The sequence below is a fragment of the Globicephala melas genome, chromosome 6, assembly GCF_963455315.2.
Source record: "Globicephala melas chromosome 6, mGloMel1.2, whole genome shotgun sequence".
NCBI lineage: Eukaryota > Metazoa > Chordata > Mammalia > Artiodactyla > Delphinidae > Globicephala > Globicephala melas.
The window spans coordinates 1,455,172-1,479,946 of record NC_083319.1 but is presented as its reverse complement, the minus strand read 5'-3'; the positions used below and the strand labels follow the sequence as shown (position 1 = coordinate 1,479,946).

The 24,775-nt window shown below is 61.1% G+C and overlaps 1 protein-coding gene, 1 long non-coding RNA gene, 2 other non-coding genes and 1 pseudogene across 5 annotated transcripts; 1 reads left to right on the top strand and 4 right to left on the bottom strand.

The window, feature by feature from the left end:
- Nucleotides 1–6,936: 6,936 nt before the first annotated feature.
- On the bottom strand, nucleotides 6,937–7,003 carry LOC115843013 (U4 spliceosomal RNA; annotated as a pseudogene).
- A 3,554-nt stretch (nucleotides 7,004–10,557) lies between these two features.
- DIPK1B (divergent protein kinase domain 1B) lies at nucleotides 10,558–18,723 on the top strand. 2 transcript variants are annotated; one of them, XM_030838264.2, is made up of 5 exons: nucleotides 10,558–10,710; nucleotides 14,173–14,307; nucleotides 16,807–16,914; nucleotides 17,016–17,192; nucleotides 17,593–18,723. In XM_030838264.2, exons 1-5 carry the CDS (start codon nucleotides 10,648–10,650, stop codon nucleotides 18,403–18,405), a joined length of 1,296 nt encoding a protein of 431 aa, XP_030694124.1. In that variant the 5' UTR covers nucleotides 10,558–10,647; the 3' UTR covers nucleotides 18,406–18,723. The 2 variants fall into 2 exon arrangements, with proteins under 2 accessions (XP_030694124.1, XP_030694127.1); XM_030838267.3 differs by lacking the exon at nucleotides 14,173–14,307 and having other exon boundaries at nucleotides 10,559–10,710.
- Nucleotides 18,724–19,130: 407 nt separating this feature from the next.
- Nucleotides 19,131–24,316, bottom strand: LOC138842720 (uncharacterized). The gene is made up of 6 exons (XR_011377514.1): nucleotides 23,998–24,316; nucleotides 23,492–23,533; nucleotides 23,050–23,137; nucleotides 21,912–21,982; nucleotides 20,774–20,864; nucleotides 19,131–19,854 (listed from the first exon to the last, which is right to left on the bottom strand). It is a non-coding gene; the product is annotated as an uncharacterized lncRNA (long non-coding RNA).
- LOC115843017 (small nucleolar RNA SNORA43) lies at nucleotides 21,712–21,845 on the bottom strand. Its single transcript, XR_004035559.1, has one exon. It is a non-coding gene; the product is annotated as a small nucleolar RNA SNORA43 (small nucleolar RNA).
- On the bottom strand, nucleotides 23,213–23,343 carry LOC115843019 (small nucleolar RNA SNORA17). The gene has a single exon (XR_004035561.1). It is a non-coding gene; the product is annotated as a small nucleolar RNA SNORA17 (small nucleolar RNA).
- Nucleotides 24,317–24,775: the final 459 nt, after the last annotated feature.

Sequence of the window (24,775 nt, the reverse complement as noted above, 5' to 3'; positions counted from 1 at the left end):
GCGCCCCTGGAGGCTGGGGGCAGCAGAGCTTGCCACCCGCCACCAAGGCTGTGGGCTCCCAGCTCCGGCTCCGTGACTGTCCTCCCCCATCTCTCCCTCCCTCTCCCTCCCTCTCTCTCCCTAACCCTTCTCACCTTCGCCTCCCTGCTTTCCTCCCTAGCTCTGCACTGACAGGCCTTCCTCTCGGTCCAGCGCCTCTGGTCCTCCCCGCTGGGGCCGGGGTGGGTCCTCGACACTCGGCCTCCGTGGGCTCCTTCCTCTGTGAAAATATTGAAGATTTATTTTATGCCTGTGTTGGTATAAAAGGAACCCTAGGAGTTCACTTTTTTCCTTCTGTTTCCCTTCTGAGCTGAAAAAAAGGTGAAAGCACTTCTGTGGACCCCTAAAATCCTGTGGGCCCAGGGTCCTGAGCTATGGGCCTGGCGGGCAATGGCCCTGCTCGGGCTCCGTGTTGGGGTCCTGGGGGGTCACAGCAGCCATGAGCAGATGTGTGGCCCCGGACGTCCTGCAGCCTCTCCGCGCCCTGGGCTGTCCTAGCCGGCAGGTGGCTTTTCCTAGTTACCCTTGGGGGTCCTGACCCATGGGAGACCCCGGGCCTGGTCACCAGCTCTTCTTCCAGGTGGACTCAGCAATGCGGCAGCCACGACCCCTACGCGGATGGGCACCACGAGGGGGCAGGGGCTCCCAGGCAGATCCGCTCACCTCTGCCTGGCCCTGCCCCCCCCTCAGCCCCCCAAAATCCCTCTAAGGCCAGCACCCGGGGAGGCCCCGCCTGCTCTGTTGGGGCTGATGGCCCGGCCATCTGAATAGAATCCGCACCGGAGGCAGTGGCCGCTGTGGAGGGCTGGCTGGCTCGCTCCTAGCGCCACGGGCTCCCAGGGCACGGCCCACGTGGGGTCAGTGGGGCACCGCCGCCCCAGACGGGAGAGACGTGTGCGGGGTCCACCCTGGCCAGGGCCTCCCCAGGGCACACGCGGAATCCTCCCACCGCAGCCAAGCCCCGCGGTGCGGGGCCAGATCACGGGCTCTGTCTGACCCCGAGTGTCCATGAGGGCTCGGTCCCTGCCCCGCGGCAGCCCAGGCAGCACTGAAGGTGGATCTGTTTTCACACCACCCTCTCAGTGCCTGGGCAGAAGCTCAGGCCCGCCCAGGGAAAATGGCCTGGCTGGTGAGACAAAGCGTAAAGGGCCTGGCAGGCGCTTGGCGCCTGGCCCAGTGACACCAGGGCAGCACCGGAGCCCGTCTTGAAGGCCACAGGGGTCCCGCAGTGTGCTGCCCACACGCAGCCCCCCTCTGGGGAGAACCTGCCTTCAGAAGACTGAGCCCTGCAGGGCAGCCTCGAGGGAGAGGCCTCGCCCCCCAGGGCATGGCTTCTGGGTTCTGATCTGCTGTGGTCGTCCCGCAGAGCTGCCTCTAGGTAAACTTTCCCCTTCCTGTGCCCACCGGGCCCGTCCCACAGAGAAGAAGCTGGGCAAGCTTCCCCTCCGTGTTGCTCTTAGAGGATCACTGCACACAGCGAGCCCAAGACGCCCGCACGGGGAGTCCACCCCAGTCCTCTTTGCCCTTTGGAGACCGGATCGAGCTGGCGTCCCACGGCGGGGCTGGCTGACGCCTCCTCCAGACCCTCGACGTGCGTGAACAGTCCCTGCATGTTTGCACACGCACCTACACACGTGGACAGCTCCCCTGTCTTAGGGCCACGACATTTGTCCTTCTGCGACCGGAGTGGCACTGCTGGGTGTCTTCAGGTACCGTAGATCTGTAAGAGCCCAGAGTGGAACACGAGCCATTTTCATGATCTGTGTTGATAACAGTCCTAACTTTACCTCTTGCAGATCCTGACGTCAGGTGGGTTGAAGCTCCAAAGCAGGTGGGGGTGGAGGAGAAAGGGCAGCAGGACAGGAGAGGGGAAGGAACTGGGAGAGAACGCGGGGAAATGGCCCCTGAGGCTGACTCATCCCTTCCCACGGGAGGGCTTAGACGATCGCTGTAAAACATACAGGTAAACATGCACCCACCGATGAACGTACATTTCTGTTCACGAATGGAATAATAGTCCATCGTACGTGGCCCGTGCATACAATGGGATACCGTCCAGCCATGAGCAGGGATGAAGCTCTGACACGTGCTACCACACAGACGAACATCGAAAGCTAATTTTAAGTGAAAGAAGCCAGACACAGAAAGGCATATATAGTACGATTCCACTTATATGAAATATCTAGAAAAATCTTTAGAGGCAGAACTCAGATTGGTGGGTGCCAGGGGCTGGAGGGAGGGTGCATGGGGAGTGACTACTTATGAGGTCCGGGGATTTCCTTTCGGGGGGATGAAAATGTTCTGGGATTAGACAGAGGTGCTGATCGCACAACACTGTGAATGTGGTAAAGGCCGCTGAATTCTGCAACTTAAAATGGTCACTTTTCTGTTACATGACTCTCACCTCAGTGAAAAAGATACAGGTGGGCAAGAATAAACAAGTCACCTGTACGCTCAACACCGAACCAGTGTCATCACTGTGGCATCTAAGCGTGTGGCTTTCCAGATTTTAGGATTTTTTGTTATACGCACCCATCAATGTACACCTGCATACCTGTGTGAGTTCCCACAAATGGGGTAACGCTCCCCCTACTTTTCTTTGTCTGCTTTTCTCATCAGAATTAGAGTCCTCGGCTATATTCTTGGGGTCCACAAATTACAAGGGAAGTTTTTAAATGTTGTTTTTTCATTTGGATGACACGTAAAAGAACTTGTCTAAACGTCATCCTAAAAATAAGCTTCCTTTCGGCATCAGAAAGACTCGTTTCTCCCCCAGATCGTGGACTTTTGAAGGCATCGAAGCAGGCTGTGGCCTCCCTGTGGGTGTGGGGCAGGTCCCCGGGCCCTGGAGAGCGTGCATCTCTTGAGAAGCGTCCGGCGTTTGAGGGCCCAGGGCTGCAGCTCTGTTTTAAGGTTTGCAGGATACTGTGCTGCCTGAACAGACCTTCATTTATGTAACCAGTCCCCTCTCGGCGGGGGCGTTTAGGGTGCTCTGAACTTTCTCTTAACAAGGCTGCTTGAGTGGCCCGCAAAATCTGTGTCCCCTTCCTTAATGATTAACTTAGGGCGGGTTCCAGCAGGTGACATTTCTGGGTCAAAGGCTTTTAACCTGCTGCTTTCCACGGTAACGCTGCATGGACCCCCCACCCCGGGGTGGCTGAGGAAGAGACGCCGCCGTCCCCTGTCCCTGGGCCGCTGATGGGGGAGGGGGCAGGCCCTGGGAACCGTGAGAACGCGGGCCGCAGTCCCGGGGGATTCAGCCTCCTACCTGCTTCCCTCGCTCCCTCTGGGCAGCAGACTGTCTTTCCCGGTGATCCCACCCTCAGCACCCCCTCACATTCTTCTTTCAGCCCCGGAACGCATCTGCCCCTTCCTGCCTCAGAGCCTTTTCCAATGCTGCTCCCTCTGCCGGGAGTTCCACGCATGCCCCCTCCCCTCCACAGCAGGCCCCTTTGGGTGCGTCCCAGCCCAAAAGACCCTCTCACAGAGGCCCTCCTGATCTGCTGGTCACTCAGGCCCCCTTAGTGCTGGGCTTCCCCGTGGGACCCCCATTCCATTTGCCCGGCAGTGTCAGGCTCTCCACTGACCCTGAGGCCCCCGCAGCCGGGCCGAGTCTGTCTCTGTCCGGCCCCTATCACTGCTGGATTCCTCATCCCAGCCCAGGGCTGGGCGTGCAGGCACCCGTGAGCCTGCACACACACACACACACAAACATAAACACACACACACACACTCATACACACACACACACACACTCATACACACACACACACACACACACACAGCAGGGCCCGGCCCAGGGCTGGCTGACGGAACGCATGGCCCTGGGAATGCTTGTCAGGAGGGTACAGGCTCGGGCCACTGAGCCTGAGGCCCTTGTGCTGCCGAGTCCATGGTGTCCTCTGTCTCCCCGAGGCCGGCTGGACCTCGGCCTGGACCAAGACCTTGCAGGACAGTGACCTCTGCCTCCCTCCAGAGACAGCAAGCGGGTCAGGGTGGGGATGGAGGAGGTGGGGGGTGGGGGGATAGAGGGAGGGAGCGACAGAGAGGGGAGAGAGGACACAGGAGGGAGGAGGAGGGGACCACACAATCTGACTAAGGGCGTCAGGGGGCCTCACCCGGAAAACAGGCCCGTGGCGCTAGGCCAAGACAGCAGGGGTGTCAGGGGGGAGGGGAAGGCTGGGCCAGAGTCAGCAGATGGGCTCCAACCCCGGCCCCATCACCGCAGCGCGTGGCTTGGAGGAGCTGCTCGTCTTCTGGACCCGGGTGGCCATCTGTAGAGCGTGGAGGAACCGTCCTCCATCTCAGGGCTCCTGTGGGAACGCTCCGGGAGATATCCTGCATTGTTCGGTGTCACGCTAAGAAAGTTCTGTGCTGGGTCTAACCTCAGGGTCTCCTGCTGTGGTTTAATCCCCTTGTAGCCTCCCTGTGTAGACCTGACTCGTCCTTGGGGATGTGTAGTGCAGGCCCCCAGGAAACCCCGGGGACCCTCACTCCCGGCGTAGGGGGGAGTGCTGGTGTGCAACTTCCAGGGACCGCGGCTCTGGCCTGGAGCTCAGATCGCTGGCCACCATGTTGTGAGGGTGCTCACGCAGCCCCGCTGAAAGGTCAGCATGGCCGGGAGCTGACCTCCAGCCAGCACCAACCTGCCAGCACGTGGTCCTCCAGTCCCACGTAAGCCTTCAAAGGACCGAGAGGCCCGGCTGACGTTTTGACATCAATGTCACAGAGATCCTGGGCCAGAATCGCATGGCTGAGGTGCTCCGGGTTCCTGACACGCAGCACTGCTTGCGGTTCTGAGCCGCTGGGTTTGAGGTGCTTTGTTATACCGCAGTGGATCACTGATACGAGACGCTTTTGCAACTGGATGCGTGGAAAAGAACCCCCCCCCAAAAAAAAAGAATCCATAGGGAGAATATTCTGGGAAGAAGAAGTGCCAGGAGGAGTCCAAAAGGCATTTTGAAAAGCATCCCTTAGCGTCTGGAAAATAGGATCAGTCCAGACTCCGGGGCAGGAGCTGGAAGCCTCACAGGACCAGGCCCACCAGCCCCATCTGTCCAGGGCCCCTGCTGCAAGCCACGTTCCAGACACGGAACTTTTTGGTTCTTGAAAGCACCGCCCGTAACAAATTACCACGAAGGGTGACTTAAAATGACAGAAATTTAGTCTCCCCGTTCTGGAGCCCAGAAGTCCAAAATCCCGGTGTGGAGAGCCGCACTTCCTTTGGAGGCTCCAGGGGAGGCCGTTTCCTCTCCCAGCTCCTGCTGGCCAGCTGTTCCTCAGCCTGGGCAGCACGGCTCCTGCCTCTGCCCCGTCTTCTGCCCTGTGTCTGTCTCTCCTCTGTGAGTCTCCGATAAGGACACTGGTCATTGGATTTGCCCCCCCCCAAGGTAATCCAGGGTGGTCTCCTTTTCTCAAGATCTTAACTTAATGACATCTGCAAAGGTCCTTTTTCCGAATAAGGCCCCATTCACAGGGTCCAGGGGTGAGGATGTGAACACATCTCTTTTGGGGGCAACTATTCAGCTCACTGCAGGCAGTGCACTAGACACCCAAGGGACCCTCCCACTGCAGAAACAAAACTTGGATTCTGGGATCTGATGAGCGGAAGTCTCCCCAGACCTCTGACCTCTGTGGAGCAGGTGAGCGGTGAGCAGGCAGGAAGACCCCGGCCCCGAGGGCAGATGCCCGCAGCTGTGCCCTGAGCCCTGCACCTCCAGCTCTGCGGGGCCCCCACCCGCACAGGCGCAATCCCTCCCAGCACGCTGGATTTAGAGCTATGGGATTCCCATGGGTTAAGGTCAAGTAAACATGAGTTCAAGATCAGACTGACAAGCACGTGGTGGAGACGCAGCGTGAGCGAGAGAACGGGGCAACACACGTCGGATTGACACCCCCAGGACCCTCAGACACCCGCCTAGTCGGAACAGCGAAGTGTAAGTGCAGAGAGAGGCACGAGCGACTCACAGCCCTGCTGCTGCGTCACCTGAATGTGCCAACATCCATCGTGCAAAGTGCAGGTTCCACGTCTGCCCACGGTCCAGTGCCTCTGGGCCTCTGCAGGTTCTGTTCCTCTGCCTGGACTCCATCCTCCCCTTCCCTCCCCCTGCCCCCATCCTCTGGGTCTTAATGCAGACATCACATTCCCCAGGCCTGGCCTGAGCCTGAAGGCATCCACACCTCCCGAAACACCTGTCTGAAGGGAACTGCGTGACCCCTGACCTCAGTCCTAGGTCAGCGGGGCCTGCGGCAGTGGGATGAGCTATGTCTGGAAGGGCAGTGTGCCCAGGGCCCAAGTCTCCATTTCTCCATTTTCCCCGTGACATACTTGTGCCTGAGGCTGAGGGGCACCAGAAAAACCTAGAGTTTAGTTGAACACGCGGCTGCCCAGGAAAAAAAAAGACTACATTTCCCTGCAGGCTTTGCAGCAAGAAAGGTCATATGACTAATCTCTGGCCAATGGGATGTGAGCAGAAGGGGTATGCTTTTCTAGGTCTTGTCTTTAAAGGGAAAGTCATGCTCTTCACGTCCCTTTTTTTTTTTTTTTGCTCTTCACGTCCCTTTTGCTCTTCCTCCTTGCTGGCGTGTGGAGGTGATGTTTGGAGCTGAAGCAGCCATTCTGGACTGCCAGACTGACGGAAACCAGGTGTTGAGGAGGTCCCTGAGAAAGTGCAGTCTCCGTGTCGGCCCTCGGACGCTTACACTCAGAGTGCTACGTGGAAGAGAAATACACTTCTCTCCTGATTAAGCCATTTCTATTTTGGGGCCCCTGATAAAACGTGTTATATTTTCACCGACTCTTGGGCCGTTTCCAATGATGTATCTGTTTGGTCTGTGTATTGGGTTGGATAGTGCCCCAGCCCCCGCCACCCCGCCTGGGTTCATGGTCACCCAGAACTTCAGTTAGCAATAATCGCGCCTCGGATAAACCTCACTGGCTAGGATACTGCCACTGCGCAAAGCTACACCCAGAACTTCAGAATGTGGCCTATTTGGAAATAGCGTCTCTGAAGGTCATGTGAGGACACAAAGACGGAGAAGGCACGACATGGCTCTGAGCAGCCTGATGTGGTGCTTCTTCATCACAAAAGCCGCCCCATGGTGGGCTGGCAGTCAAGGTGCCAGAGGCCCTTCCCCGCTTCCCAGTGCCCACAGCCGCTGGTGTCACAGAGCATTGGAATGGCCTCTCCAAAGTTCGCTTAGGAGATTTCTGACTCTACCTCCATCCCTTCCTCCTGGCCCACACACCTTAGCCAGGCAGCTTGGTCACCGAATGTGGCTGTCCCCAGAGAGGAGCGCCTCTGTTTGGTCACCTTGGCAATGACCAGCATGAAAGGGTGGGGGTGCGGCAATGCAGATCCTGTGGAGACAACCAGGATTCTACCCCAATCCTCCTGTGCAGATGCTTCTCCCTTCTCCTAAGGGGACCCTCTGGCCAGCCTGGAGGGTCCACAAGGGGATCGAGGGGGTGCAGACCTAATCCTGGTCCAGCCACCTGGACTCTCTTATGGGACCATCCTGGCCATCAATCCGAGTATGACAATCATTTGGTTGAGGACGTTGGGTGCCCGCGGTGTGGGGTGTAATGGGTCTCCATAAGTTTTATAAAAATGTCCATGTTAGGAATTCCCTGGTAGTCCAGTGGTTAGGACTCTGCGCTTTCACTGCCAAGGGCCCGGGTTCAAGCCCTGGTTGGGGAATTAGGATCCCGCAAGCCGTGCGGTGTGGCCAAAAAAATAAATAAAAATAAAAATGCCCATGTCCCTTTTGCACTGGACCTGTGTCAGTTGGGGTCCCATCAGGAGACAGAAGCCACATGGCAATCTCAACCAGGAAAGTTTGCTACAAGAATTACTAACTGTAACGGAGGATTGGAGTGAAGACCAGACACAAGAAGTAACCTGTAGGGAATTCCCTGGTGGTCCAGGGGTTAGGACTCCACGCTTTTACTGCCGAGGGCCCGGGTTGGATCCCTGGTCACGGAATTAAGATCCCACAAGCTGCGCAGCACAGCCAAAAAAAAGAAGTAACCTGTAGGGCTGAGCTGGAACCCCAGCACCCAAGCTGAGATCTTGTTGGCAGAGCTCAGCTGTGGCTCTCGGGACAGCAGGGAAGTCACTGTGGTGTTGGCAGAATTGCAGGAAATCTGCCCTCCGGAACTTGCTGGAAAACCACTATCTGGGAGCTGGGGAAACTGCTTGCAGGGCAGTGTCTCGTCGGAGGCACTCTGCTACAGAACCGTCCCAGGGCTCATCTTTTCAACAAATGTGCTGGAACGACTGGATGTCCATGCAAAAAACCCACAAACAGAAACCCCCAAACCCCAAACCAAAACACTGCCTTGACCCATACCTTGCACCATGTACAAAAATTAGCTCAAATTGAATCACTGACCCAAGTGTAAAACCTAATACTGTAAAACTTCTAGATGAAAAACACAGAAGGAAATCTTTGTGCCCCTGGGTTGGGTTAAGCAAAGTTAAGGTTTCTTAGACTTGACAGGTGCAAATGAAAAAAAGGAAAAAATGGACAAATTGGACCTCACCAAAATTAAGAACTTGTGCTCTTTGAAAAGCACTGTTAAGAAATGAAAAGGCAAGCCATAGACTGGGAGAAAATCTTTGCGAATCTTTTTTTTTTTTTCCGGTACGCGGGCTTCTCACTGTTGTGGCCTCTCCCGTTGCGGAGCACAGGCTCCGGACGCGCAGGCTCAGCAGCCATGGATCACGTCCCCAGCCACTCCGCGGCATGTGGGATCCTCCCGGACCGGGGCACGAACCCGTGTACCCTGCATCGGCAGGCGGACTCTCAACCACTGCACCACCAGGGAAGCCCGCGAATCACATATTTGATAACGTACTGGTTTCCAGAAGATATAAAAGAATTGTCAAAACTCAACAACAAGGAAACAATTTTAAAAAATGTGCAAAATTTTTGAATAGACTCTTTGCCAAAGATTATATACAGGTCGCAACTAAGTACATAAAAAGTATTCAACATCATTAGTTGTTGAGGAAATGCAAATAACAACCACAAAGAAACACCATTGCACACTCAGTAGAATGACCAGAATTTTTTTCTTTTTGATGTGGACCGTTTTTAAAGTCTTTATTGAACTTGTTACAACATTGCTTCTGTTTTATGCTTTGGTTTTTTGACTGCGAGGCATGTGGGATCTTATCTCCCCGACCAGGGATCAAACCCGCACCCCCTACATTGGAAGGCGAAGTCTTAACCACAGGACCACCAGGGAAGTCCCGCATGGCCAGAATTTAAAAACAGACAATACCAAGCGCTGCTGAGGATGTGGTGCAACCAGAACTCCCACACCCTGCAGTGGGATGTAAACGCGCAGCCCGAAAGCACCCTGGCAACTCTGGAGGAAGTTAAACCTACCCTGACCGCACCGCTCAGCGTCCCTGCTCTGTATCACCCCAGGGAAAATGGATTTCCTTCACACAGAACCTCGAATGCAGACTTGATGGCAGCTCTGCTCTTGCTCTCCCAAAGCCAGAAGCAACTCCGAGGGCCTTCAGGTGGCGATTGGCTCAAGCCGGTGCCTGGTGCCGGGAGTCCCCCTGGCAGAGAGGGGGTGCTGAATTTCCGGCGCCCTCTGCCTAATGACAGAGGCCAGACCTGAAGGCTGCGGCTGCTTTATTCCATATATGTGACGTGCAGGGGAAGAGCCCGAGCTCCCCAGGGCTGGGCCACGGGAGGGCTGGAAGGAAGAGGGGCCCCGGGGTCTGTCGGGGGTGGAACTGTTCTGTAGCCTGAAAGCGGTGGTGCCCACAGGGCTGTCTGTGTAAACACCGGCAGAGATGCACAGTGAAAGGGCGCATTTGCCTGTATTTCTTTAAACAGTGGGAGAAAGAGGCAAACGCTGCCGCAGTGTCCACGGCCCCTCCAGGCCGGGTGGTTGGCGCGGGACCCCACTAGGGACCTAGCCGCGACACGCCCCGGTCCCTGGGCTCACCGCCCCTCCCGCGCCCCGCGCGACCGGCCCTGCCCCGTGGGACCTCCTCAGGTCGCCCGGCTCCACCACCCGTCTCTTCTCTGCAGGGGCCCGCGCGACAGCCCCGCCCGTGGCAGTCCCCTCCCGTGACGACGGCCCCGCCTGTGACAACCCCGCCGCTCAAGGGTGCGGGCTGGGGGCGCGGGCGGGCGGGGCCTCGGCGCCCTCCCCTTTCTCTCCAGGGCGGGGCGCGGGGAGGGGGGCGGTGGGGTGGAGGCGGGGCCGCAGTCACCTCCCACCAGCACCGCGGCTCGCCGCCGCGCCCCCGGCCCTCCCTCCCTCCCTCCCTCCCTCCTCCCCCCTCCCCCTCCTCCCCCTCCCCCCTCCCTCCCTCCCCGCCGCGCGCCCCCGCACCGCCACCCTCGCGGCCACGCGCCCTCTCCCGCCTCTGCTCCCTGCCCCCACCCCGCGCGCGTCCCCGCCGCGCCCCCTCCCCGCGCCTCCCCTCCGCGCGCGCCCGCCCGGCCGTCAGAGGCGAGCGCTCCGGCGCGGACGCGGGGCGGGGAGGAGGCGCGGCGGCCGTTGCGGGCCGGCCCGCGGGGCTGAGGCCGAGCCGAACCGAGCCGAGCCCGGCCGGTGCACGGCCCGCGCCCACCATGCGGCGGCTGCGGCGCCTGGCGCACCTGGTGCTCTTCTGCCCCTTCTCCAAGGGCCTGCAGGTAGGCGCGCCCCCGCCCCGGCCCCGGCCGGCGCCCGCCCCCGCCCCGCCCGCTGTGGGGCCCGGGCCTCGGCGGGGGCGCGCGGCGTCCAGCCTGGGGCCCGGGGCGGGTTCGGTACTCAAGGCCGATGAGCGCTGCGGTGCGTGGCTCCCGGGGAGGCTGGGGGCAGGGAGGGGACTGGGGACTGGGGTGAGAGCTGTCCATGCGGTGAGCGGAGCGGCAGGGCCCCGCGGATGCTGCAGGGTGGCCCCCCTGGCTCTGGGGCTGCACGAGGCCCCACCCCGCCGCGGGCTGGACCTGCTCCCGCAGGCCCAGAAGCCACAGCAAGTCCGCTCCGCTTCCCTCTACTTAAAAGACCAGGTTTGTTTTTCTGTGATGGAAAACTTGGGGCCCATAGAACCACCCTAAGGACTACCCTCCCCCCGGGCCATCCCCCAGCCAGCCCGAGATTAGGAGCGTGCCCTGACCCCACAGTGACCTTGGGCGAATCACTGTCCCTCTCAGGACCCTGCCATCTGCAGGGGAGGCCCAGGCTGCCTCGGGTGCCAGCTGTCAGGACCCCTGTCACCTCTGCTTTGGGTGATCTGAGCCAGGCCCACATCAGGGTCTCAAATCATCCAGGCCACACCTACGACCTCAGTGCCCTCCAGGACCCCAGCCCCTGGGCGGAAGGAGACAGCCCTGATCAGAGCCCAGGCCACCGTGTTCCCCTCTGTGGAGAAGGGTGGGAGCCAGGTAACCCGTGCTTGTCTGTGCCAGAAGCCCTTCCTGCCCGCCTGGGGCCTTGGGTTCGTGGCGGTCCCCACCCCGCGCTGGGCAAGGTGAGAGCTGAGGGTCTGTGTCCACCCCCAGGCTGGGAGGCAGGGGGTGCAGCAGCCCCCGTCCTGCGGGAGAGGCCTTGATGGGGCTGCCGCAGGGGAGGCCAGAGCCGCGGGTCCCGGACCCTGGGTGTCAGGCCTCTGAGCTCAGCCCGGGAACGGCAGATGGGCACGGACAGGAGAGGGGTTCTGGTGGGTTCCCAGTGGTTTGAGCCCAGGACCCCCGTTAATGTCAGGACACACCCTGAGCCTCAGTTTCCCTGCCTGTGAAGCACACTCCTGGGTTGGTAGTGAGGGTTGGAGGTCGTGGCGCATGTGGATCACTGGCCCCAAGGCTGCCGATCGCTGTGCTGTTAGTGTCCCCCGAGTGACCCCCCCAAGCGGCTCCACGAGGAGCCGGGCAGGCCACGGTGGGGGAGCAGCTGCACAGGACCCCCTGAGGAGCAGCGCACTCCCTGTCCTAGGGGCTCACTCGCCCATGGGTGACAGGACCCACGAGAGCCAGGGCAGGGACTACTTCTGGAGGAGGTGCCCGCCTGAGATGAGGGCCCGGGGGTCGGTCACAGCTAGCCAAGCGCGGACGGTGTCCTGGGAGCTGGGCCGCCACCTGAAGGCCCGAGCCGGAGGGCGTCTGGCGGGACACTGGGCAGTGTCCAGGGTGGGCCCGCAGTCAGTCTGGGAAGCCTGGGTCCAGTGCAGGCTACAGCCTGCCCTCGTCCTGGCCATCCCCCCAGGACTCCCAGCGCCGGCCCCCCAGAGGCCCTGCCCACCTCCACCTCGGGGCGTGGGTCACCAGCGGCTGGAAGTCCTCTGACCTCATCCTTCCAGACAACACCCCCAGCTCCCCGGCCCCCCACCCACTGTCCCTGTGCTTTCCTGTTTTTCCCTTTGAACAAAACTGGCGGAAACAGATGCAGTGGCAGGGACTAGTGGGCCTGAGACCCGACCCGCTCACTCGGCCCCAGGGCCACCCCCGGCCTCTGAGGCGCCGAGCCTGCCCCTGGAGCTCTCAGAGGCCCTCCTGCCGCGGCACCTCCGTGTGAGTCGGTGCTAGGGAAGCAGGAGGTGAGGACCCCGCCTCCCCTGGAAGAACCGTAAAAATGAGCACAGATGCCTGGGCTGGGCCTGCAGGGCCCTGCCCTGTCCTCAGTGGGGACCCGTTGGCCCCATTTCTCGGCCCCAGCCCCCAGGTGACTAGGACCCAGGACTCACCAGGACTGGAGCCGCTCCCTGGCCCGCGGGTGGTAGGGTGCGTGACCAGTGCTGGCCGTGGTTCCCCTCTAGGGCAGGCTGGCCTGAAGCCCCAGGCCCTCCTGCCCTCCTGGGCCCTGGGCCCGGGGCTCAGCTGCCTGGTCAAGGTGTCTGAGCTCTTGCATGGGTCAGCACATGGTAACCCCATCCCACCAGCTGGCCGCCCCTGGACGGCAGCCAGTGAGGCCTGTGATTTACCAGGGTGGGTGTGGGGAAGGAAGTTGATGCCCCTGCAATCCCGGCTTGGGGGCTGCATGGGAGACAGGGCCCCCAGCTCCTGCAGGGCTCTGGGACTCTCCCACCCTGAGATTCTACCCGTCAGCTGGCGAAACGTGGCAGAGGGGCTGAGCCCTCCATAGCAGCAGTTCCCGGCCCAGCCCCGACTTCCGGGACAGAGCCTGTGGCAGCAGGGCCGGGGCTGCATGTCTTAGTTATCTGTTCTTTATCGTGGTAAATTACACATCACATAAATTGAGCATCTTAACCCTTTTTAAGTGCACGGTTCAGGGACATTAAGCACATTCACATTGTTGTGCGGCCGTCACCGTCCGTCGTCTCTAGAACCCGTCTCATCATCTTCCCAAACAAACTCCATCCCCTTTAGACACTCACTCCCCATCCTCCCCAGCCCCTGGCCCCCAGCCCTTCCTGTCTCTGTGGATCTGACTCGAGGCCCTCGCGTGGGTGGAATCACAGGATCTGTCTCGTGTCTGGCTCATTTCACTGGACACGATGTCCTCCTGTCCTAGGGGCTCACTCGCCCATGGGTGACAGGACCCACAGGGGCCAGGGCAGGGACTGCTGTAGCCTGGGTCGGGATTTCTCTGCCTTTTCGTGGCTGTGTAATATTCTGTCGTGTGGACGGACCACACTTGGTTTATCTACTCATCTGTCAATGGGCAAGCGGGCTGTATCCACCCTTTGGGTTCTGTGATCGTGGGTGGGTGAGGCCGTGTCTCTTAAAGGCTCACAGGGTGACCGTGCCTCCAGCCCCGCGGCCCCTGCTGGCCCGGGTCCAGCCCGAAATCTCCACCACCCAGGGGGACAGTGCGCGGGGGTATGGGTGCTCTTCCAGCCTGACCTTGTGCAGAGGTTACATGTCACTATGAAATGCGGGCAGGACAGGAGGGAAAATTGTTCGAAATCTCTTTATTCAGCAAAATAATGAGCGTCTACCCCAGATCTCCCTCATTTTGGAATTTATTTTTACCTGCCCGTGAGATTTAAAGGTCTGGGAGACACCAGGCCCCGGCCCCACCCACAGTGAGTAGGTGGAGGGGGAGGGAGACGTTGGGCTGGGCAGCTGCTGGCCCCCGGAGGGAGGGGCACCCCTCGGGAAGGCTGGGGTCAGCACCCCGAATGCGGCGCTCCCTCATGGCCCCCTCCCCCGCAGGGCCGGCTCCCGGGCCTCAGGGTCAAGTACGTCTTCCTGGTCTGGCTGGGCGTCTTCGCGGGCAGCTGGCTGGCCTACGTTCACTACTCGTCCTACGCTGAGCTCTGCCGCGGGCATATCTGCCAGGTGGTCATCGTAAGTGTCACCTCGGGCCAGGCCTGTGGGCTCCTGGGCCTGCGCTCCTGCCGTGGCAGCTTAGAGACGTGGCTCAGAGGCGCCAGCTCAGTGGGTTTTAAGACACATCTGACCGTGCCGACTGCAGAGCTGCCCCTGGCGGGCCACGGGGGAGGCCAGAGAGGAATGCGGAGGCCAAGGGCAGGCTGCGCAGATGCGGGCGGCTGGGGACGGGCAGATGGACAGAGCCAGATGTAGAGGTGTCCATGAGGGAGACATTTTAGCCCAGACGGGGACAGGCAGGCACTGGTGGCCTTGAGGGCCCCTCCTGGAGCCAGGAGTCCAGCAAAGGAGGCTGCAGGGCATGGTCTTCGGGGCCTCAGACGGAAGACAGCGCTGAGTCGCCACCGTGGCGTCTACGGCAAGGCCGTGCACGTGCATGTGAGGGCGCGTGAGCCTGCGTGTGCTTGTCCACGCCAGCGCTTGTGCACCCACGAGCGTGCACACAGGGTGTCTTACTGCTCCTGCTGATGCAGTGACTGGCTGGAGGGCGGGGTGAGGCCGGCCGAAGGGGCCTTGGCAAACCTCAGACTCTGATCCCCCACCCCCACCCCCGGCCGCCCTGCCTGGCCTCCCCGGGCAGGTTGGAGCCCTTGGCGAGCCGACCAGGGTTCTGAGGCCTCCATGCCACTTGGGGACAGACCTGCCCTGCCCCAGCAGAGCTCCTGGGGTCTCGAAGGGGGAGCCTTGCCTCGCACCAGCCAGGGGCCTGGAGTTTCTCCTCCTCTGCAGGATGAGAGCACTCCTCCTCGGGGGCTGTGTGGCGCCCCGGAAGAGCTCAGCAGGCCTGTTCTGGGCAAGGTCCCAGGGGGGCCACACTTGGGAAAGCCCAGAGGCGGCGGTGGGAGCGGCACGGGGCTCCAGAGCGGGAGAGCCCGTGCGTAGGGACTTGTACAGGGCCCACTGATGGTTGGCTCAGGCCTCCTGGGGGCGGGGCTGCCACCAGGCACCGAGGGCGCAGTCCCAGCTCAGAGGAGAAGGCCTCGGGCCTCCCGGCCATTCTCAGGCAAGCTCATTTATTCCAGAAAGGCTCACTGGGGGCCTCCAGGGGCCTGGCCCGAGCTGGGTGCTGGACACATGGCTCTGCCTTCACAGTCGGGGGCGGGGGGGGGGGGAGCTGGGGAGACCCAGGGGCAGGCGTGTGAGAGGATGGAGCCCGGCCTCTGGGTGCGGGCGGGAAAAGGCCCTGCTCTGGGGACCCCTCGGGCCAGGGAGCGGGGCGGGAGGTCTGGGATGAGCCCGGGCCGCCTGGTGCTGGCAGGGGTGGAGGGGCCTTTGCGGGCAAGACCTGGAAGGTGGCATGCGATGGGGTCTGGCCAGTGGCATGCAGGGAGCAGACTGCTCAGGGCTGGCGGGTGTTTTCTGAGTACCTCCTGTGTGCCCCCAGCAGCGCCCCAACATGCAGAGGACTGAGGGGCCCTGGGGGAGCAGAGGAGGCGCCCGCCCCTCCCAGCCAGAGGAACTGCAGCTTCCGTTTTCCCAGAGTGCCCTGGCTGCTGGGCCCAGCTCTCCTGAGGCCTGTCCCTGGGGCCATGGGGACACCCTCTCCTTTCCAGAGGAGACCTGCCCGCCTCATGGGGGTATCAGCCGTCTCCAAGATATTCCACAGCTTGTCCAAGGCCACCCAGTGTGTGTGTGGGGAAGGCAGGACCAGGGGCCGCGGACCTGGTGCCCATGGACCTCTGGGTGCTCGGCCGGGTCCCTACCAGTAAACAGGCTGGGAGGGGAGATGTCTGATGGGTCGCAGGAGCCCTGAGGCTGATGGACACACTGCCCACCTCAGCTTCCGTGGAAGCCCCTCCCCACACTGGTGGGCAGTGTGGCTGACAGGTCCCTTCCCCCGCCCTGGCCCAGCCCTGCCGCCCAGGCTCCCTGGCAGACCCCCCCCCCCAAGGGCCCTGTGGCCCTGGGGCTTTTCGTGGGTCAGAACAGACCCCCGTGGTGGAGGGCCTCCCTCCAAGGTGGCAGAATGACAGCGTGTGGTCTCTTCGTTTTCCTCTGGCTGCACGGCTGTCGTGGCCTCCCTGGTCCCCATAGGTGAGTCCAGGGCCTCTGGCACCTCCCGCCCCTCAGCACTGTCTCTGCACCTCCCTTCCCTCTCCTTCCTCCAGGCCCTCTCCACCAAGGGCCTGGGCACCATGGCTACGTGATGCGCATCCAGGAATTCACCCCCCACTTGATCCAGACGCCACGACTCCCCCCCACCCCCCGCAGGGACGGGCCTGACTCCATCCCCTCCGGCCTCACCTGCTCAGGTCAGCCCAGACCCCCAGGACTCAGGGGGCTGCAAGGCCTCATCTAGAGCCGAGAAGGGGCCAGTGGGGGCGGCAGCTACTCCAGAGCCTGACCTAATCACTGCAGAAAGCTTCTCCCTGTGCATCTGGCTAAAGAAGGGGCCGGAGGGCGGGCAGGACAAGCCCCCGCCTCCCCAGGCCACTCCCTGCATCTTCCTCTCCGCAGTGTGACCAGTACCGCAAGGGCATCATCTCAGGCTCCATCTGCCAGGACCTGTGCCATCTGCACCAGGTGGAGTGGAGGACCTGCCTCTCCTCTGTCCCGGGCCAGCAGGTAAGCCCAGCAGGGTCGGGCCAGGGTCAGCCCCAGGGCTGACGCCCTCGGTGCAGCCAGAGGGGGACATCTGCACGGAGAGTCCCTGTGGTCCTGTGCAGGTGTACAGCGGGCTCTGGCAGGGCAAGGAGGTGACCATCAAGTGTGGCATCGAGGAGAGCCTGGACTCGAAGGCGGGGGCAGACGCGGCCCCCCGGCGGGAGCTGGTCCTCTTTGACAAGCCCACCCGCGGCACCTCGATTAAGGAGTTCCAGGAGATGACCCTCAGCTTTCTCAAGGTCAGCTGGCCCTCCTGGGGGCCAGTCAAGTTCATGCCCAGGGACGTGTGACAGGGCAGGAGGCAGGCTGGGTGGAGGCCACGCGGGCCAGCCAGGTGCCTGGCTAGGCCCCCAGCTCCAAGCAGACCCTCCCTCAGGGAGCAGCCAGAGGCTTGAGGCCCCGCCCCAGGGGCATCTTCGGGGAGAGCGGGAGGGGCAGATGAGCAGTGAGGGGGCCCCAGGCTCCGCAGCTGGGCTTCCAGGAGTGGCGAGGGGGCCTTGCAGGTCCCTGGCTGTCCCCTCCATCCTGTCGGCTGGAGGCGGGGCTCCCCCTGCCTGGCGGACATGCGGGGTCCGGAGCGCAGACTGCTGGCCGGCTGGACGACGCCCTGCCCTCCTCTCTCCTGCCCCCAAACCGCAGGCAAACCTGGGAGACCTGCCCTCTCTGCCCGCGCTGGCCGGACAGGTCCTGCTCATGGCCGACTTCAACAAGGACCACAGGGTGTCCCTGGCCGAGGCCAAGTCGGTGTGGGCCCTGCTGCAGCGGAACGAGTTCTTGCTGCTGCTGTCCCTGCAGGAGAAGGAGCACGCCTCCCGGCTGCTGGGCTACTGCGGGGACCTGTACCTCACCGAGGGGGTCCCGCACAGCTCCTGGCCCGGGGCCGTGCTCCCGCCCCTGCTGCGCCCGCTGCTGCCACCCGCCCTGCACGGCGCCCTGCAGCAGTGGCTGGGGCCCGCGTGGCCCTGGCGCGCCAAGATTGCCATCGGCCTGCTGGAGTTCGTGGAGGAGCTGTTCCACGGCGCCTATGGAACCTTCTACATGTGCGAGACCACGCTAGCCAACGTGGGCTACACAGCCAAGTACGACTTCAGGATGGCTGACCTGCAGCAGGTGGCGCCCGAGGCCGCCGTGCGCCGCTTCCTGCGGGGCCGCCACTGCGAGCACAGCTCGGACTGCACCTACGGGCGCGACTGCAGGGCGCCCTGCGACACGCTCCTGCGGCAGTGCAAGGGCGACCTGGTGCAGCCCAACCTGGCCAAGGTGTGCGAGCTGCTGCAGGATTACCTGCTGCCCGGCGCCCCCGCCGGCCTGCGCGCCGCGCTGGGCAGGCAGCTGCGCACGTGCACCACGCTGAGTGGGCTGGCCAGCCAGGTGGAGGCGCACCATTCGCTGGTGCTCAGCCACCTCAAGACCCTGCTCTGGAAGGAGATCTCCAACACCAAGTACACCTGACGGCCAGCCGCGCGCTCCCGCCCTGCCCCGAGAACCGCTCCTGCCCTTGGCCCTCTCCCCCCTTCCCCCACCGAAGGACGGGGCTGCTCCAGTGTCGACCCTATGGGTCTCCAGAGCTCAGGCAGCCGTGGGGCAGGACACCCACCACCCCCAGGGTTTTCTAGGCTCCCAGACGCGACCGTGCAGCCGGAACGGGAGAGGCTGGGAGGAGCGGGAAGGACCTAGAGCCCGAGCACCGAGGGCTGGCCAAGGGACCTGCCGAGACCAAGGTTTTGTTACTTTGGAGAACACGCGTGTAAATAAATGGATTTCCCGTGAGCACCCGAGTCCCCTCAGCCCGCTCCAGACCCCAGCCTGGACGGTCTGCTGGAGGGCAGCCACATCCTGGCTGTTGGTTGGCTGGGGTTATGACTGGAGCCAAGGGCAACCCGGATCCGGTGTGGTTCCGATGGGGATGGGAGGGTGGGCCGACAGAATTTCTCTCCCGTGAGGACCTTCTACACCAACTTCCCCCTGTGCTGCTTCCTGCACAGAACAGTGCGGCCCAGCCCACGAAGTCGGCTCCACTGATGCCTACGAGCCACTAGGTGTAACATCCACTGTCCGGGAGAAAGCCAGGGTCCCCTGTTCCCTCCTGCCCCTGAAACAGAAAGCTGTGAGCCCAGGAGCCTGACCCTCCCACACCCTCAACTCCTGCTGGGCCCTCAGCTGATAAGACAGAGAAACGCAAGTCAAGACAGTTTATTCAAGACCCATTCATTCTCTGGTTCTGCCCACAAGGAGACACCCTCCTGGAAAAGGGGCTGAATCCTTCCGTTCCCTTTAACACCTCGTGCTGAAGACACGTGTTCCGAGGTTTTAACTATGAGATCCACATTCTTAAAGCACTAGTTCTTAAACCTCATCTAGATTTCTCCCCTTGGATGGGGGGAGATGACCCAACACAGCGAAGAACGGCTCAGGACTGTGGGCTCTGCTCACCCAGGAGACCGTGCAGCTCCCCTGACCAGCGGGCTGGAGCCAGGATTAGGGCCCCGAGACGAGGGGCGCCTGCTGGGCTGCCGCCCCCGCCCCCGCGTCCCGTCCCGTCCTCTTCACTAGGCTGGCCGTCACCTAGTTTCCCTGGAGTCTGGGGATTCCAGGTCTCTGCTCACAGTTCTGTATCGCGCCTGCTGCCTCGGCACCGCTGAGCCACACCAAGGGGGAAAGCACACACAACTGCTTTGCAGCACACCGACGTTCCACACACAAGCTATTTTATTAAGCCCGCAGGTTCCTTTCCATCAGAGGACATTCGCAAGGCCGTGACTTCCCCCGGCTCCCCACTGCCCTTGCGGCAGACTGGACGCGCACGGCCCCCGTGCCGAGTCGCGCACACCCCTCCTGGCTCCACTCCTGCGCGCTCTCCTGGAGAACCGAGGGCGGTGCCCTGGGCTCTTCCGGCCGGATCTGCAGACAGAAAACAGAGGTGACCCACTCGCCACGCCTCCCAGCGCTGGGTGGGCTGGACCCCAGTCGAGCCTCCTTAGCAGAGCACCTGGCTTCTGGAACGCAAGGACACAGCTGCTCAAGCCTCTTCAGCCTCTCCTGCCAGACACGCCAAGCCCTGCTGCCCTCTCCTTCTGACCATTCCACCCAGTTTCCAGGGGAATTCAGCCAGGGAGGTTCTACCAAGTAGGATGCGACAGGAAACCCAGCTGCCGCCGGGCTCAAAGGTGGACCGACCGGATGTACCGCCACCTGCCACCCTCTCTGCTCAAGTCGGCTTGCTTCCGGCAGTTACACTGTCACCCCAACCCCACTCCAGTCGACAAGCCACAGCGCACGACACGAGGAAGTGGGCAAAAACCCTGGTAGCTGCTTATTAGCAGCCAAAAAATCACAACAAAATGAAAAGCACACTTCCAAAGTGTGGATGAAGAACCAACCAGACACGTGCTGTGCAGGCCGCCCCCGCCCACCCTACGGCCCCTCCCAAGGGCACCGGCGCTGGCTCTGAGACTGGGGCACACCAGCTCTGGAGGAAGCCAGCTGTCCCGTCGTGAGGAGCCTCGGGCATGCCATCTTGGAAATGCTTCTTTCTGGCCCGATCAAGCCTTCAGATGCTGCAGCCAGAGCCACCCGGCCAGGCCGCCCTGAGCCACAGGCCTGGCCATTTGCCGCCAACACGCTGTCTAACGGGGGCGGTGGCTGAGGTCAGGCCACTGTCCTGCCTCACCACCAGTTCTGCCCACTGTGGCCCTCACTGTCAGCTACTTGGACATTCTCACCTCTCCTCAAAGCACACCCACAATTGATACCATGTGCTTGTATTAAAGGTCCAAAAGTTCTGTCAGACCCCCAGCCAGGCACCCTGCTCCCAACTTACCTGTCCTGAAGCCAGTCCTAGAGTGACAGGAGCCACACCTGCAGGTCTGTCCCACTGACCAGCCGCAGAGGACCAAGCTGGGCCCACGGACCTGAGAAACGGAATCCAGTCCGTGAACCCCTCCCAAATTATCTTCTACAGCCTTGGCCCCATCAGAATTTGGGACCCTGTAGCTCTACTGTGGGGCCGTCCCGGGCACCACAGGACATGCAGCCACAGCCCTGGACCCCACCAGCTAGATGCCAGCAGCACCCCGTCCCTTTCCTGCCCTGCGAGTTGCCGCGTGCCCTGGGGGGGGACACGCCGCCCCTAGTCGAAGAGCCACTAGCCCACAGCCTTTGTCCAACCCTCCAACTTAAACATTTCGGGAAACAGCAAAACGCACTCTCCACCTGCAAGGAGACCACGACACCCCTGGCCTGGAGGATCATTCTTTATAGGGTTACGGTCGGCCCGTCGAGGGGCTCCACAAAGGGCCCGACTTCTGCCTCACCAACAGGACAAAGGCCAGGAGCGAACCTCTGGCCTTCCTTCCAGGGACTCGTCAAGGTCCTCAGAGTACGAGCGCTCGTGGACCGGTGGCGCTGGGCCCCCCTCATCCCCACCTAGGGTCCTACTCTGAACATGGCCCGGAAGCCCCACAGGACCTTGATACCCCCTCAGCGGCTCTCAGCCAGGGATGCAGGTCAAACCTGCCCAAGGATTCCTAAAAACTCCTCGCCAGGCAGACCGACAGAACATTCATTTCCAGTAAGGAGACTCTCCTGGTCAATCCCATTGTCCCAAAGCTTGCCATATGCCTGTACACATATCTCATTTAATTCTCACAACGACCTTCATTTTATAAAGGAAAAGAACATCAAAGTCTTCAAGGGCCTGCGCACAGCTCCCACTGCAAGCGCACGTGGAAACAAGGTGCTCCCTCCTGCAGCTTCTGGTGATGTCCGGCTACAAACCATTCTTAGCGCCCACTGTTCTGAGCACTGAGCGTAGAAATAGCCGCTTCCTCTCCGCCCCGATGTCACAGGTGCAGCAGGGCTGCCGCACCCGTGGTGCCGGCAAGTCCGGCATCTGCAGGGCAGTGTCCCGCCCGCCCAGCAGGCCTCCAGGAGGAGCTCAGAAAAGCACCGCCTCTCACCTCGGTCTGGACCGTGTCGGCTGGTCATTCTTGCCTAGGTTCACAGGCCAACAGCCGCTGTCCTTCCTGTGCTGAACAACAAAAGTGGTCGGCCCAGAATCAGCGCAGGAAAAGTTGGCTGCCGTTATTACTGCTGCCAGTACTTAAAACTAGTGGAGGCTGGGCTTCCCTGGTGGCGCAGTGGTTAAGAACCCGCCTGCCGATGCACGGGACACGGGTTCGAGGCCTGGTCCGGGAAGATCCCACATGCCGCGGAGCAACTGAGCCCGCGAGCCACAACTATTGAAGCCCGAGCGCTTAGAGGCCGTGGCTGCAGTGAAGAGGAGGCCCCGCTCGCCGCACCTAGAGAAAGCCCATGTGCAGCGACGAAGACCCAACGCAGCCAAAAATAAATAAAATAAATTTATATACAAAAAAGAAGTAGTGATAACTGCTACTAACACATGAACCCTTCACCTTTCCACCGTCACCTTTCAGACCCGCAATGGGCAGCCCGAGGCAAAAATTGAAAAGGGCTGCCTATGCTGGCACCTGGCAATAGGCTGGTGTTTGATGAACCCAGGGGACCGTAGTGCAGCCAGGAGGACCCTCCTCAGAAATCTCTGCACCCTCTCCCAGGGAGCTACTAGTGAGGTCCTAGATAGATCAACGGATCAAAGTACACTATACAAAGCAACACAGGAAACAGTCCTCTAGAATTTAGAAAAACCTCACGTAAGGCAGCACAGCCGGCCTTCGGAATCGTCTAGAATTCAGAAAACCTCACGTAAGGCAGCACAGCCGGCCTTCGGAATCGTCTAGAATTCAGAAAAACCTCACGTAAGGCAGCACAGCCGGCCTTCGGAATCGTCTAGAATTCAGAAAAACCTCACGTAAGGCAGCACAGCCGGCCTTCGGAATCGTCTCTGTAACGTTTAAACCTGGCAACTTTATTTCTAGAGTTTCTGGCTGCACAACCCACTATAAAATTTCTTTTAAGAGAGAGTAACTACCCGTGGATCCACCTAAACAAGTCAGATCATTCCAGATCGTTAGGTGGAATTACTGAGCTCACGCCAGAAAGGAAAATTTTAGTGCCGCCCTTTTTAACCCAATGTGACAAATCTTCAGCACGTCAGCCTCACCGAAACCCACTCACCTTTCCTGCTCATCACTGCACCAGCGGGTCACTCCTACCTGCTGCCGTCACACACCTGGCAACCTCGTGTTCCAGGGCCAGCCAAGAACTAGGAGGGAATGAAAGTCCTTTTACACGACAGGCTTCAGGCTGCCAGGAGACACACCCCCAGCCAGCACAGTCAAGTGTCAGACTATCAATCATCCACACGTCCACGGGCCAGGACGCTGGGCACAGTCAGGCCTCTCTTCTCTCCGCCACCTAACGACACAGATGTGGCACAGCAGCCACACCTGCAACGCCTCCAGGGGCAGCGCCTACAGAAGATTAAATAACTCAAGCTTTTATTCCCTGACCACATGGGTGCCCTGGCCCCGTGCTTAGCATGTAACAAAAAAGGCATTCAACTAGCCCAAAAATTATTCTTCAGCGCAAACCTGTCCCAGCACACGTGTCAACTCACCTGAGACCCCAGCAGGCCCCTAGTTCCCAGCAGGCAAACTCCCTAGAGAAAAAAGAAACCCACGCTTTATAACAACCTTACAAGCCCACAAAAAGGCCCTTCACCCAGGCTTTATTTTGCTGCATTTGATCTCCAGGCCTACACGTGTCTGCACACCAAACCCAGGTACCCTTCGTGTTTTACTCCGTTTAATTTGGGGGTGTGTGGAAATTGGAGGTTACAATACAGTAGTGCAGACCGCAGGTGATCAAGGGACCAGGCTATGATTGCAGCCACCCCTTCCACAAGGAGGCCACCGCATTCACACCCACTGTACTGCGCACACACACTATAATTCGGAAATCGCCTCACTCTTAGAGCTCAGTAAGCAGTGACAACCAGTCCGTTTAAAGACAAAACGACAGATGGCCAGGAGTATAACGTGACTCCCTCAAGGTCGCAAGCAGGAAAAGCAGTGGCGCTGAAGGCGGGAGGGGGCAACTTCCCAATGAAACGTCCCGACTCACCCACTAAACTACTGCTGCCCACAGCCGTGTTCTCGAGGCTTCAGAGCCGGGAAGGTGCGGAAAGCATAGCCATCCGCGGCGCCCCCAGCCCCGGCCCCACGATGCTACACGGAGGCGCCGGAACCTCGCCGCACCCACCCCCGCCAACACAAGGAACCTCTGCGCCCGCCTATCCCGCGGACCCGGGCGCACATTCGACCATCGCGACCCACGATGGAGACGCGGGGGTCGGGGTTCGGCCGGCGGCGGGCGCTGGGGCGGGCGGGAACCCGAGCCCGGAACCCCACCATCCCCGTAGCCCGGAAAGGCCGCGCGACCGCGCGCCGCGCCTTTTATAGCGCGGACGGCGGCCCGCGAGGCCCAACCCGCGCCCTCCCCGAGTTCGCCGCAGTCGCAGCGCCCTCTAGCGGACCCTCCAGGCTGCACCGCGCACGTGGCGCCTCCGTACCTCGGCCGAGCTCCCCGGCCGCGTCCACGGGCCCTTCCCGAGCCAGCCCCTCCCAGCTGTCAGGAAGTCCCGCCTTCCCGCCCGCAAGTACGGCCCGGACCAGTGGCGGCGGGACAGCACGAGGCCGCTTCTGCGAAGCGCTTAGAACAGGGCCAGGCACAGAGGCACTTGATAACGTCTCCCGTAGTTACTGCCGCGACGCCACGAGTGTCCCTGCAGCTGAGGCAACCTCTTTGTTCCCTGCAGAAGGGCCTCCCGCTTTCTGGGGAGCCTCGGCTGAGCTGCTCTCCCTGCCGCTCTCCCTCCCCTGGAGCCCCTGCTGCTCTCCCT